Genomic DNA, 13,795 nt, shown 5'->3' on the forward strand with positions numbered 1-13,795 from the left:
TAATATAATTATAATAAAAAATATTCAATAATGTAATCAAATCAAAATCACTGAAATTTGCTCAGTTGCAGAATTGTTGCTGTCATTATTTTTTTTTTATGACGAATTTCCCCACAAATCGCTATCGCACAATTCTGCAAGTGATTATAATTTATTATCGCTGTTTTTTAGCTGATCTAAAACAATTTTTGACATAAAGGGACACTTTTGGTTGCTATGGACAATCTACAGTTTGCAGGGAGAAAGAAACGTTTTTATTATATAAAAGAACATGCATGACACAGGACAGACCACTAGGGACAAGGGGGGTGTGTTTTTTTTACATACAGTACTGTAATCTATAAGATTACAGTATACTGTATGTAAAGTGTTTGTTTACTTTTTTGAATTTGGCGCCGTTCTCCGCCCCCGTGCGTCGCAACGTCGCAGGGAACGGAGATCGGTGGCACAGGAGGACGCTGTGTGAATCGAGCGAGGTCACGCTCGCTCACACAGCGCGGTGGCATCGCTGGATCCAGGGACAAGGTAAGTAAACCATGCCTGTGGATCTAGCGAGGCAAGCCCGAGTCTGACTCGAGGTTACCGCTCGCAGCAGGAAAATCTAACCCCGAGTCAGACTCGGGAATACCGCCAGGCAGGTTAAGGGTTGTGGTATTCCGTTATTGTTTCTTTACATTTTCTCTGCTCTTCCTTAGCGCTACATTGTTTCTCCCCCTCTGATGCTAGTACTGCAGGCTAAAGCCAACTACTGTCTTTTTAGAGGAAGTAGAGTGGTAGAGGAAAAAGGGGACGAGCAGGAAGAACTGGTAGCAAAGCACAGCTCTGAAGAGGTAGTAAGGGTGGGCTGCAAGCTCACGCTGGTCTGGACAAAGTTGGCTTTTGTGGCAGGCCAGGTTTAAGGATGTGTTGCCATCGCTCCGCACCTGTTCTTTGCTTGAGCTGGGGCACAAGTGGCTTGACATTAAAATGCAGTGCAAATAGACTGCCCAAATAGTTGGCCCTAAAGCTTTACTATTCACTATCCTTGCTGTTGATGAGGTTGGCAAAGATCCAAAATGTGTGCATATGCACCCTTTTATTTTTTGAAGGCACATCAAGTGCAGCTAGTTAAAAAAAAAAAAAATGGTACAGTTTCCCGTGTATAGTTCCTAGCAGAGAAGAGGGCTCTCATGTGGCCAACTTGCAATGTACAACTTGAAAGCCTGCTAGGTACACAAGAGTGCGTTGCAGAAACAGGACCTGGAAAACTACCTCTGCTCTGGACCAATAAACTATTAGGAAACCCCAGACATACTGGTTCGACCTGAATAGCAGAGTCTTGCTTGATTGGAACATAGATGGGTAGCTACCAACGACTGCAGGACTGTTAGAGAGACCGCCCGTGTAGATAATGAAATGTAAAACGGTGCCCATTGGCTGACGTTAGAGACTTGTAGGATTTTCAGTAGGCGGACCTGAATCTACCAGCAGCTGTTGATGGCTGAAGATTCAGAAATGCAGAGAGATCATCAGTATCCTAATGAACTGGGAAAATATGTGCTCACCAGTTGAAAGGAGATACTTCTATGGATTTCAGTATATTGCATGAATCTACCAGCAGCTGTTACAAATACAAACACATCCACACTCTTCAGGACACTAGCAAAAATCAATGCATTTAGGAGAGAGCAGGATTGCCTCTTGAACACCTGGAAGCCAATGAGGATAGTTTTTCAATCCAATGGAGGATAGTTTTTTCAGAGGGAGGTAAAGACTGCCAGCCATGTGAAAGTGGCTTTCTACTGCCTGAAGGTATGTATGGTGTGGATCTCAATGTTGTGTATGAAGTTAGAAGGCCTCTTTTATCTTTGGAGGATGGTGGGTTGACTACAACACAGGCTCCATCATCTATTATGTTATGTTCTACTCTAGTGGCGTCAAGAAAAGTGACATCATCTAATCCTTACTGCATTTAAAAATTTGCACTTTCCATTATCCAACCCACCAGTAAATTGCGTCGTTTTTGATAGCTGCGGCTGGTGCTCTCCTGGGTCAGAAGGAAAAGTTCAGAATGAATGCCAACCACTCATTTAAGTGTCTGAGTGTAATGCTGAAAGACTGACTGGCTATTTGACGCAAGCAAACCAATTGCATTTCCCTCTATGGTTACAGAAATATAAATCGTTTTTGAAAAAAATAGACCTATAATTCTTAAAACGTCAGACAAAAGGCATAAAAAGTTTTAAGAATACCATTTGACACACTTTAAGACGTTTTCATGTAACAAATGGCATTCTACGTTTTCCAAAGTTGATATCCAAAGAGATCATCTTAAAAAAAAAATACAGTAATAACTCCAATGCTGAACTCAAGCCTTGCCTTCAGTCTTGCATAGTTGTACAGGCATCTTTTCTGTACTGAAATTGGTTACTCCAATTTCACTGCATACTGTGTGCATTAAGCTGGATACACACTATACAATTTTCTGTAGATTTTTTTTCCTTCAGATTTACCAAAACCATATAATATGAGGTCAAACCTTAACCACTTCAGCCCCGGACCCTATTGCTGCTCAATGACTGGGACATTGTATGGACAGACAATCAGGCATTTCTCCCCCTGACAGGACCGGAGCTGTGTGTTTACACACACAGCTCCCGGTTCCCGCTCTGTAACGAGCGATCGCGGGTGCCCGGGGGTGATCGCTCCCGCCGGGCACACACGTCGGGACCGGGGGCGAGCACTCTATTGGCTGATTGGCGAGATGACGTAATATTACGTGATCTCACGCAGCCGAGCCGACCTGCCGCCGTGAAACGGCGGCTGGTCGGCAAGCAGTTAAAGTGGATGTAAACCCACCATACATGAAGTGAACAGCCTTAGATACACAGGGATGAACCAAATTTCCCTACATATGTATTACCTATAGAGCTGCTGTCTTCACATTTATATACTGTTTAGAAAGTTCAGATTGTGTTAGGAAATGTTCTCTTCCTGGTTAACACAGAGTGTGATGTCTGGGCATACAGCCAAGATAGCTAAAGTTACTAATTGGAGGAAAGCCACACACCCCCTCTCATCATAGGCAGAGACTCTCAGAGGTGTTCTGTAATAGGACCTGCTCTCTGCTAATCTTTTTTTCGCAACCTCCCCAGACAAAAGATTCAGGCTGCTTTCCTCTAAAAGTCTGAGAATTTTCCAGGAGTTATCAGGCTGATAACAGAGGGTTCAGGAGAGAGCTATGGGACTTAGCTCATTGAAGAGAGATAACAAAACACTGCAGAGATATATGTGCCCAGCTCAAATTTCATGAATCGGTTTTACATCCATTTTAAGGGTTTCTATTTGTATGCAATCAGGCAGGCCCTTGCACTACATGGTTTCGGTAAATCTAAAGGAAATCCGACAACAATAGTTGTATAGTGTGTATGGGGTCTAAAGCCTCACACACAGTATGGTTGTTGGCAGGGCATTGTCTGTTGACAGACTGTTGTCCTAAAAACTTACCATTAGTACGCTCCTTTTAAAAATAGTTGTCCAATTTTCAGCCAACAAGTGTTGGATGACAGGCTAGTAAATTTTCGTCGGACATTGGCTGCACGTCTGATTTTCGTATGGTCAGTACTCAAATCCGTCAAACAAAGCACAAGTCTAAAGTACAAACATGCATTATCAGAATCAATGCTCAAACACGAAATTAGCAGAAGAGGCCCAAAGGGTGATGCTCAAGAGCTGAAATTCCTCATAGTACGTCACTATGTTCGTGTTTGTGGCACGACAATTGTGTACCGTTAGTATGCAATACAAGATCCAGGCACACGCCCTTTTGACAAAAATCAGACACTCGATTGGCCAAAAATCGTGCCATGTGTACGGGGCTTTAGAGGTGGCATTAAGCCTCTGAAGTAAAGCCTGGTACACACCATTTTTTCCTCTTCAACCCAGCAGGCTGAAGAAATACAAACTGAAAGGCTCAGGAGGAGCCGCTGTACCAACAATCTGATGTTAGTACAGTGATCTCCCCTGCTGAGCTATTGACCTTTATTGGTCATGCCCCTTTAACAAATGCCAGTCAAACAGCTGGCTTCTGTCGGACCAGCTGCCATGCACACAAGCCAAATATCGCCTGGTTTCTATTAAACCGACCAATGCCACCCGATATTCGGCTAGTTTGTAAGGCCTTTAAGATAAAGCCCTTAATATTGCCTGGCTAAAGGACTTAGAGCATCAACTAACCCTTTGCTCCCCTTGTCCATCTTTTTCATCCATTGGATTTACTTTCTTTGGTGGAGAAACCGTATCGTTTGCCCAGATGGAAGTGTAAAAACTTGTACAAAAACAATGAGTACAATATATTACTATCTGTACTGTGTGCTAATGCCCAAGTGTAACAATATCTAATGTTAAAAAGATAAAGCGGTCATTCCTTGTAGTGCCCCCGCATTCTGTATATAAAACGGTGATAATCGCAATGTGTAGAAAAGCGCTATATCAACATAAAGATATGCAATATATCAATAGGCAACAAAAAACTTGCACTGTTGATATAGTGCTTTTCCACACATTGCGATTATTATTAGTTTGCCCAGAATGCCAACTCCTCCAGATTGACACCCACCCATCAAGGTATTTTGATATTTGCATAACCTCTCCCAAGAGTCAGGCCCATACTTAAATGGAAATGGGTCTAAAATAATGTATGTAATGATTTTTTTTTTTTTTTTTTTTTTTCCTTTTTCATTTTTATAATGTTATTAGCATGAAGAAAAAAAAAAAAAAAAAAAAAAAAAAAGGTACAGATCCAATATACAAACAAATAATGAAGTACCTGTACACAATCCTGCCAAGTGTGCCGGACCACTTTCCTTAACTTGCTTGACAAATATGGTGTCCATTGGCTCAAGTCGGTTTCGTTGCCTTCCTAAAAGAAAAAGAAATATATATTTAATATTTTAACATTGAATAATCCACTGCCATAACTACAGGAGTTTTAGAAATATTGCACAGCTCAGAAAGGCAATGCAAGTTCTTGATGGCCGATATGAACTTACCAAATCTAAAGAGAAAGTATATCACACAAACCAAATGATCAGATGAGCTACAATATAGGACTTTTTTTTTGCTTCGATATGCTTTATGATTTAAAAATAGGAAGTATGCAGATGCATACAATCTTTGCAAGGGTGTCAACCAAGGTTTTAAGAAACAGTCCTGATTTCTTAAAGCGGAGGTTCACCCAATAAATGTTTTCTTGACATGTAAAGTATGCTGGTATTTTTTTTTTCTCTCCGTACATACCGTGTAATTGTTATTTTCGCCGGGCTTCCAGGTTCTGATTACTGCAGGACTTGGCGTTCCTATTGAAAGCTTAGCTGATTGACGTCTGGTGAAAATCTTCCCATGTCGCATAAAGCGCGTCACCAGTTTTCCGTAAATAGCCGACATGCGAGTTGGCGCTATACGGCGCCTGCCGTGTACAGCTGACTGCACAGGCACCATATAGCGCCGACTCGCATGTCGGCTATTTACGGAAAACTGGTGACGCGCTTTATGCGACATGGGAAGATTTTCACCAGACGTCAATCAGCTAAGCTTTCAATAGGAACGCCAAGTCCCGCAGTAATCAGAACCCGGAAGCCCGGCGAAAATAATTACACGGTATGTACGGAGAAAAAATGCTGGATGTAATCTTAGAAAAAAAAATTTGGGTGAACCTCCACTTTAACAACGTTCGTTGCATTGCAAGACTGTAGTGTTCACATAAATTAAGTTTTTATTACCGGTAAGTTATATAAATCTCAGAAGAGAAACTAGGGGGTGTTCAAGCGCGCACAATAAAGAAAGTTTACCATTCATAAAGCTCTAAAATATAGTGTCAGACAACCGAAATCTAATATTTTATTTCTGGTTGAAAGTTGAAAGTTGGGAGCATCAAAGTGGTTTTAAATTCTTACATATACCCAGTGAAGGGACTGTCCTCAGATGATACCGTGTTTCCCCAAAAATAAGCCTGGATCTTATATTAATTTTGGCAACCAAAAACACTGTACGGCTTATTGTTGGGGTAGGGCTTGCCATCGAATCCCCAGTGTGAACAGAGTAAAAGTGCTTGTAAACTGCTAGAATCCTCGCTATTACAGTAAAATATAATGTAAAAGGTGTTTCTGTAATAGAATTGTGTCACATAACTTCTTATAGCGCCACTCGGTGCTTCAGTAACCTGCCTGATCGGTCTTCCCCTGGGACAAGCACTGCAGAGGGAGAGGGCCCCCCCAAGATCCTCCGCTGGAGAAGGGGAGAGCAGCAGGGATCAGCTGAGCAGGGCACTCTTCCCTTGGCCTGCCTGAGCTCTGAGCTTTGCAGAGGCAGGGAGGCCCCAAGATGCCACCTGAAAGCTGTCAGAAGAGGAGAGCAGTAGGGATCAGCTGATCGCGGCTTGGCGCTTCCATGGCCCGCCCAACCTCTTTTATTCGCGCCAAGCTTTGCAGGAGGGGGCAAAATCCCCGCCGACAGCTGGGGGGAAAAGGAAAGCAACAGGAAGTCAGCTGAGCGGCGCTATAGGACGGTCGCACACACACACCTTTTACATATAATACTATAATAGAGAGGATTCTAGCAGTTTACAACCACTTTAATCTAGGGCTTATTTTCGGGGAACAGCTTATATTGCAGCCCTCCTGGATAATCAGGGTAGGCCTTACTTTCGGGGAAAGTACAAGCACTTTGATATAAAAGACTCTGTATATTCAATAGGTGCAATGTGTCATATGCGACAGCAATGAGGGAAACAATGCTGCTGCTCCTCCATATACAGCACAGTGTCCTTCTAGGACGGGAAGCCTTGGGCTACATTCGAATTGGGCATTTAGCCATGGCATGAATGGAAGTGGCAGAAATCAGATTCCTGCTGCTGTTTTTGACAGGTGTGAGTGGCTTGCTGCGACCACAGTGCCCGTACACTTCAGTATTGTAGGTGTCCGCAGCCATTTGTGGCAATTCACACAGCCAGCGATTGCCTCCGTTGATCACTGCTGGATGCATACAAAGTGTGACCATTTTCGCTCGACAGAACTCAATCGCTTGATTGACTCATGACGAAGGGGCATGTTGGAAAATTCTTCTAGATTGGCAGGTACAGCTGCTGATCACTGCATTCTGACAGCAGCGGGAGCCGATATCAGAATACAATGTCTCCATCCACCTAATTTTATCCACTGGCTGAACAAAAATAAACAAACAGTGCATGGCCAGCTTTAGAAAGAGACGCACTAAATTAACTACTTGCCGACCGCCCACCACCGTTTGATAGCAGCAGAATGGCTCCCCTGAACGAATCGCCGTAGCTATACGGCGGCCACTTTAAGGGGTATTGGGGACGCACGCCTGCTGTGGTACTGAGAAGCCAATGCACGTGCCCAATGGCCACAATGTCCGCCAGGCACCCGCAATCGCTCCTGACAGAGCCAGAACGTGGATCTGTGTGTTTACACACACAAATACACATTCTGGCTGAGGAAAGGAGACCAATCGTGTGTTCCTAGTATATAAGAACACCGATCGGTCTCCTCCCCCAGGCAGTCCCATCCCCCCCTACAGTTAGAAGACAGTGAGGGAACACAGTTAACCCCTTGATCGCCCCCTAGTGTTAACCCCTTCCCTGCCAGTGACATTTATATAGTAATCGGTGGCTATTTTTAGCTCTGATCGCTGTATAAAGGGTCTGTGGTCCCAAAAAAGTGTGTCAAAAGTGTCCAATATGTCCTCTGCAATGTCGCAGTTCCAATAAAAAATAAATAAAAATATGCCATAAATCTATTCCGTAGTTTGTAGAGGCTATAACTTTTGCGCAAACCAATCAGTATTTCACCAAAAAGCATGAAGAATACAGATCAGCCTAAAATAAGGAAGAAATGTGTTTGTTTTTAAAAATTAGGGATATTATATCAAATAGTGTTTTTTTTCAAAATTGTTGGTCTTTGTTTATAGCGCAAAAAAATAAAACCGCAGAGGTGATCAAATAGCACCAAAATAAAGCTGTATTTGTGGAGAAAAAATGGATGTCAATTTTGTTTGGGTACATCGTCGCAAGGCCGCGCAATTGTCAGTTAAATCGATGCAGTGCGGTATGGCAACAATTTCCCCGGTCAGGAAGGGGGTAGGTAAATAGTTCAGTGCTGATGTGGTTAAAAAAGGTCAGCTGTCACTCCCTATGGAAGTCTCGTGTAGCCCATTACTGGGCAATAACTTCACAGGTGAAGTCCTCAGAACCAGAAAGTACAAAACAATTTCTAAAGTCCCTTTATAATAACTTGGGGTTAACTGCTCTATCAATATTTGTACCGTGATCAGAGTCCACTGACCCATGAGGACCAGCTAATTATTTAATAAAATGTTTTATCTGTAAAATGAACACTTCTTTATTCATTCCCATGTCCTCATCCAAAAAGCACTTTTCACTGCAATTTTAGATGCCAGATTGAGTTCTATGCTCGAGTAGGCAAATGTCTGCCAATCAGGATCCAATTTCAATAGGATAGTCAGCCATGAAGCGGGATGTGGTGTCCAAAACACGGCAAGCTTACTAAATGGCTGGACCTCTTACAAAGCAGGAGAACATTCGGTGCTTGTAAGAGTCAAACAAAGTCCAAGCTTCCACTGTGGGCTTGCAGGTCGTCTTTGAAGACACACCTGTCCTCATGTCATTATTTCCATTATTTAAAGGGGATCAGACCTCGATTTCCAGATATTAAAAATCAGCTTTCATCTAGGAGTAGAGAGACAGAACACTGGGTCAGTGGTTAGCACTGCTTTCCTAATGCTGGTTTCCTGTGTTGGGGTTATACCGGGACACAATAAGCTTAGACATTCCCTGCCAATCCATCTATAAAACAATTATCTTTACAATTTATTTTTGTGAACTGTAAGGCCCCTTTCACACTAATGGACCAATCGCACCAATCTGAGCTGCTAAAAATAGACGGACGGGGTTCCCCATCCGTCCAGCGGATCGGACAACATACGGACTGGACCCCCACAGAGAAGAGCGTGCCGTGTCCGTGTCTGCTACCCAGACCAGTCATCCACCTTCTCAGTGGGGATCAGCGGACAGAGCACACGCTGACCTGGCAGAGTCCGCCTTGTTTGCAGGGGGCCTTATACAGAGTACCCTAGTCACACCAATACATAGTCTGTTAATGTACCTATAGTAAAACTGTATGTGTGGTCATAGGGACATCCGAAAAGCTGACAGTCAGCAATATTTGGTTTTCATCCCTCCATTATGGAATACACTGCAGGCAGGTTGAGTGTCATACCCCAGTTTAACCATCGGGGTTAGACATTACATTCGATACTAGGCAGTGGGATGTGGTGTAATACACCGACGTCGCCACTGAGGGCCTCCACCACGTTGGAAGAATGCCAGCTGCAGCGTCATGACGATGATGCTGCTCTGATTGGATGAGCGGATCAGCTGCATGTTAGCATGGCTGGGAGGAACGTAAGCCCACTCAGCTGCAGCTTGTTAACATCAGTAGGCACGCATCAACACAAGGGGGGAGGGAGGACCCTGGCAACTATATAAAGCGGCACTAGACAGCTGGTACGTAACCCCATGAAGAAATCATTTCGATGAAACATGTCGGGGAGTGATTACTGAAGTCACAACCGCACACCTTAACTTTCTAAGCTTGAACGTGGAATGGTCTAATCTGCCACCAGCTCAATTACCTAAGCAGCAGCTCCAGTACACCTGCACAAGGGCTGTGAGTAACACTTGGGCTATTCGTTGGTCCGCTGTGACCACTAGTTCACCTGGAGGATATCTTTATTTTTTGTTTTACACCGTGTCAGTTTTTGGATTTATACACTGCTTGTAACAAGAGTTACCTTTGTGAGTGCATTCTTTGGGAGATTTGTAGTGTGTTATTAAAAGTTGTGTTACAGTATCACACTATTGTGCTCTCTTTTTCTTATTTGCATATGGCTGTTATCTTGGAGTTTTCTTTCCGCTTCGGATCTCCATCTGTTTAACTGAATGCTCCACTCTATATGAAAAGAAGGAGTTCTATCAACTAAACTGAGGGGGTCAGTTAACAAGCCTGTGTGCCTAAACACGAAAGTGTCAGGACATTTGTTGCGGTGAGTTTGCATTTCTGATGGGTGGTGGAAGCACGCAGTCACTGTGGTGTGGTGAAAGCACTTATTGAAGATCGGGAAGGATTTTTTCTTTTCCTTTGTTCTCCATTTATGAACTATTTATATATAATTTTTTTGTTCACTGGAAGTTCATGGACTTTATTTGCCAACCTGGTATTTTTTGATGCGATTTTTGCACGGATTTTTGGACACTTATATATTGACTCACTTAGAGGGTGGATTATTTATTTATTTTTCACTATGTCACTGTACCAATATTATATTTGTTGATTTACATTTTCACTTATTTTTTTGAGCGCTGTTTAATATCACATTTGGCACCTTATTTATAATAGGTATCACTGTATTTGCATATTAACTTTTTTGGATTCTATAATTTTTAAAGCAGCAGCTCTTGCATATTTATTAATTTATTCATTTATTTTATAAATATCACTAGTGTTCACATTTATTCTCCAGCTACGCGCAGTGAGGGTGGCTCACATTAGACGGCCCTTATCTCCACCCCTTTTTTTCTACAGTAAAACTGTATAACCTGCAACTTTTCAGAGCTTACATATTATGCCAAATGCCTAATTACGGAATAATCAACATTCAGGCTTAGTTTACACTTGCAGTTGGGGGCTAAAAATAGATGGCCAAGTTGTTTTTACCATCTCTCCAGGCTCCAAAGCAAGCAATGGGCACATGGCATGGCAAGACCAGAACTGTCCCCTTCGTCATGCTTGGCAAGCAGTAAAAGTGGCTGCGGCACAGTGGTGTGAGCAATTTAAATTGGTTCTAAAGCCTCAAGGCTTTTTACCTTTATGCATTGGGGTAAAAAAGACCTTTAACGCTGCAGGTGCCCCCCAGACCACCTGAGCCTGATCGCCCCCCCCCCCCCCGAGCCTGATCCGATCCAGTGATGCGCTGCGGTCTCCCTCCTCATTGGGCAGATTAATAACAGTGGCAGCCATTGGCTTCCGCTGCTGTCAATCAAATGCTGTGATGAGGGAGTGGGGGTTAGGAGAGTTGCCTGGTCTGTATCAGACGCAGTGCCCTCAGGGAACGTGGTCAGGACCGCCGGCAGGGGACCCGAGAAAAAAAGGATCGGGGCTGCTCTGTGCAAAACCATCACACAGACCAGTTAAATATGATTTTTTTTTTTTTTTTTTAAACCTAACATAACAAAGATTTAATATCACTTTAATGCCACCTCATCGCCTGTCAAAAGCTATGCGTTTCAGAGAGCTACCGCCTTAAAATGCATAGCCACACCCCCCCCTTCGTGTGACATCGGCCAAGGTCCCATGCGGTCAGATCGACGCCAGAGCTTAAATATCCTCTTATTGTCAGTCTCTGCTCCCTATCATCTTCGCACTGCCTGGGTTTATGGATGATAGCAACAGAGCCAACTACATGCGCTTTTTATACTACTACATGTGAATTTTTATTAATAAATTGGTCTTACATACTGCACTTAGTAGTGCCCTCTTGTGTTTTTTATTAAGAGGCGTTTAACCCTTTTACTGCCAAGGTTACTGCAGAACAGCAGCTGAAGCAACCATGAACTTTAGTAGAATATGGTCCCCTAGACTGATTGATAAAAATCTGTGATTAGCAGATGACAAGTTGCTGATTGCAGCCATTTATAACAAATGTAACAGCTGACTGGCTGCTACATAAACACTGTCAGCAGATTTCTTATTGGTTACTGAGCAAGCATTGCGGTTTTTAACTTTAATAAACCCGCATAGCTATACAGATTTATACTACATGGAGTTCTTCTCTTCCTCCTTCGTGGTTTACGTTGTGGCATATCTACTGAGGTACCTGTGAGAGACAGCCTAAAAAAAGAAAAAGAAAAGAAAAACAAATGCAGCCACCACTTCTAATGATTGGTAAGCTGCAATCTAATACATTTTTGGCTTTAGGTTTACGATATGCTTTAACACTGTAAAAGAACGAAAAGAGGGCGCACCAGCCTTGCACATTACCCAAGTGATGTTTATCAAATAAAAAGATGTACTCAAACACAAATTTCTGAGTCCACAATGGACACAAAGCGAGCCGGAGGACCTTCCAGATGGCTGACACGTTTCGAAGGGAGACCCCCTCTTCCTCAGAACCAGAGATTGGCCCTGAGAAAGAGGGGATCTCCCCCAAAACGTGTCAGCCATCTGGAAGGTCCTCCGGCTCGCTGGATAGTCTCGTGACCTGGTCACGTTGTGTCCATTGTAGACTCAGAAATTTGTGTTTTGAGTACATCTTTTTATTTGATAAACATCACTTGGGTAATGCGCAAGGCTGGTGCGCCCTCTTTTCGTTATTTTACACAAATCTATTTGCAAGTACATCTTTTTATTTTATATTAAAGTGATTGTAACCCTAAAAGAGACTTTCACTGGCAGCCCTTATCCTTTGACAATGACACACTCTGTGTGCTTGTTTAAAAAGATGCCTCTTAATACCTTTTTCCAGGCATCTTGATGCCGGTCATGTGACTCTGGACGGCTCCGGTACTTTGGTCCAGGTCTACAACGGGAGGAGCCGAGATCTCCCTCCGACATCAGCTGGGAGTCCCGTGACCGCTGTGCTGGCCGCTCGGCACCTCCCTGAATCATAGTAGCAGAGAGGGCGGGAGTCACGAGACTAGCCTGAAGATGACTGAAAAAGGGCATTTAGAAGCATCTTTTTAAAAACTTACAGAATGAGTAAAATAAGAAAGGCTGCCAGGATGTTTTGTATTTTTTTTATTTATTTTTTATGAATAGCGACAGGCGTTAGACACAGGAGCTGACAGGGAGGGAGGGGAAGAGCACAGGGGAGAGCTGCGGATGAGGGAGGGACGTAAGCTGACCACTGTAGTCAGGGCTTGGCAGCCCTAATTATCGGGGGACACAGGAAGTGGCAGGATTAGCCAGCTTTTGTACAGTTTAGAAAGGGGCAGATTAGACAGTACAAGCACTGGGCTGTTTTGTTCTGCTATAAAGGGAACAGGAGCTCAATTTTGTTTATTTTTTGGGGGGTTAGAAACACTTTAATAACATCACTTGAGTAATGTGCAATGCTCTTGTGTCCCCTTTTTCATTCTTGTACAGCAATTCCATCTGGTTCCCCCCGACCCCTGGAAGGCAGCAAGGTCTGTGCGTCTACCTGGAGCTATATCCACCACCATTGCATTACCCTTGAGAGCAGGAGACTTCTTTGTGTTGTTATATTGGTTAACAGTATCAAAGACAGTACTCAGCTGTGCACAATGGACAATGATGTCCAGCAGCCCATAGCAACCAATCACACACTTCCTTATGGCAGGCCAGGGCGTGTAGAACATGACAAGGATTTGTCACTGCTGTGGCAATACAATATCACTCTGCAAAGTATTAAATAAGGTGAGCGTGACATGTGTGCAAAATAGCCCAAAGCATCAACAAAAACTGCCCTGCTCTTCTCCAACACGGAGATGTTAAGATGGCACACTTATCAAAACGGCAACAGCTATCCAGCCACACTGCATTCCTGGCATGACAGACTATTCTTAACTGCTACACACTGGAACATTTCTGACATAGGTGGAACGTCAGGCCCCGCAGTCTCCAACCGGCGAGCGATTTCTTATAAACCAATGTCCTTCACTTGCTAAAACCCCGAATGTAAGTAAATTCTTAGTAAAAACAGA

The 13,795-nt window shown here is 43.4% G+C and overlaps 1 protein-coding gene across 3 annotated transcripts in view; it reads right to left on the minus strand.

Annotated features, from left to right (window-relative positions):
• Positions 1–13,795, minus strand: part of ARHGAP21 (Rho GTPase activating protein 21) — a 239,263-nt gene that overhangs the window by 103,719 nt on the left and 121,749 nt on the right. For all 3 annotated transcript variants that reach the window (XM_040352529.1, XM_040352528.1, XM_040352527.1), the window contains exon 4: positions 4,808–4,900. In XM_040352529.1, the coding sequence (XP_040208463.1) occupies positions 4,808–4,900 (93 nt within the window). The remainder of the gene's footprint in view (positions 1–4,807; positions 4,901–13,795) is intronic.

The sequence above is a fragment of the Rana temporaria genome, chromosome 5 (genome assembly GCF_905171775.1).
Source record: "Rana temporaria chromosome 5, aRanTem1.1, whole genome shotgun sequence".
Taxonomy (NCBI): domain Eukaryota; kingdom Metazoa; phylum Chordata; class Amphibia; order Anura; family Ranidae; genus Rana; species Rana temporaria.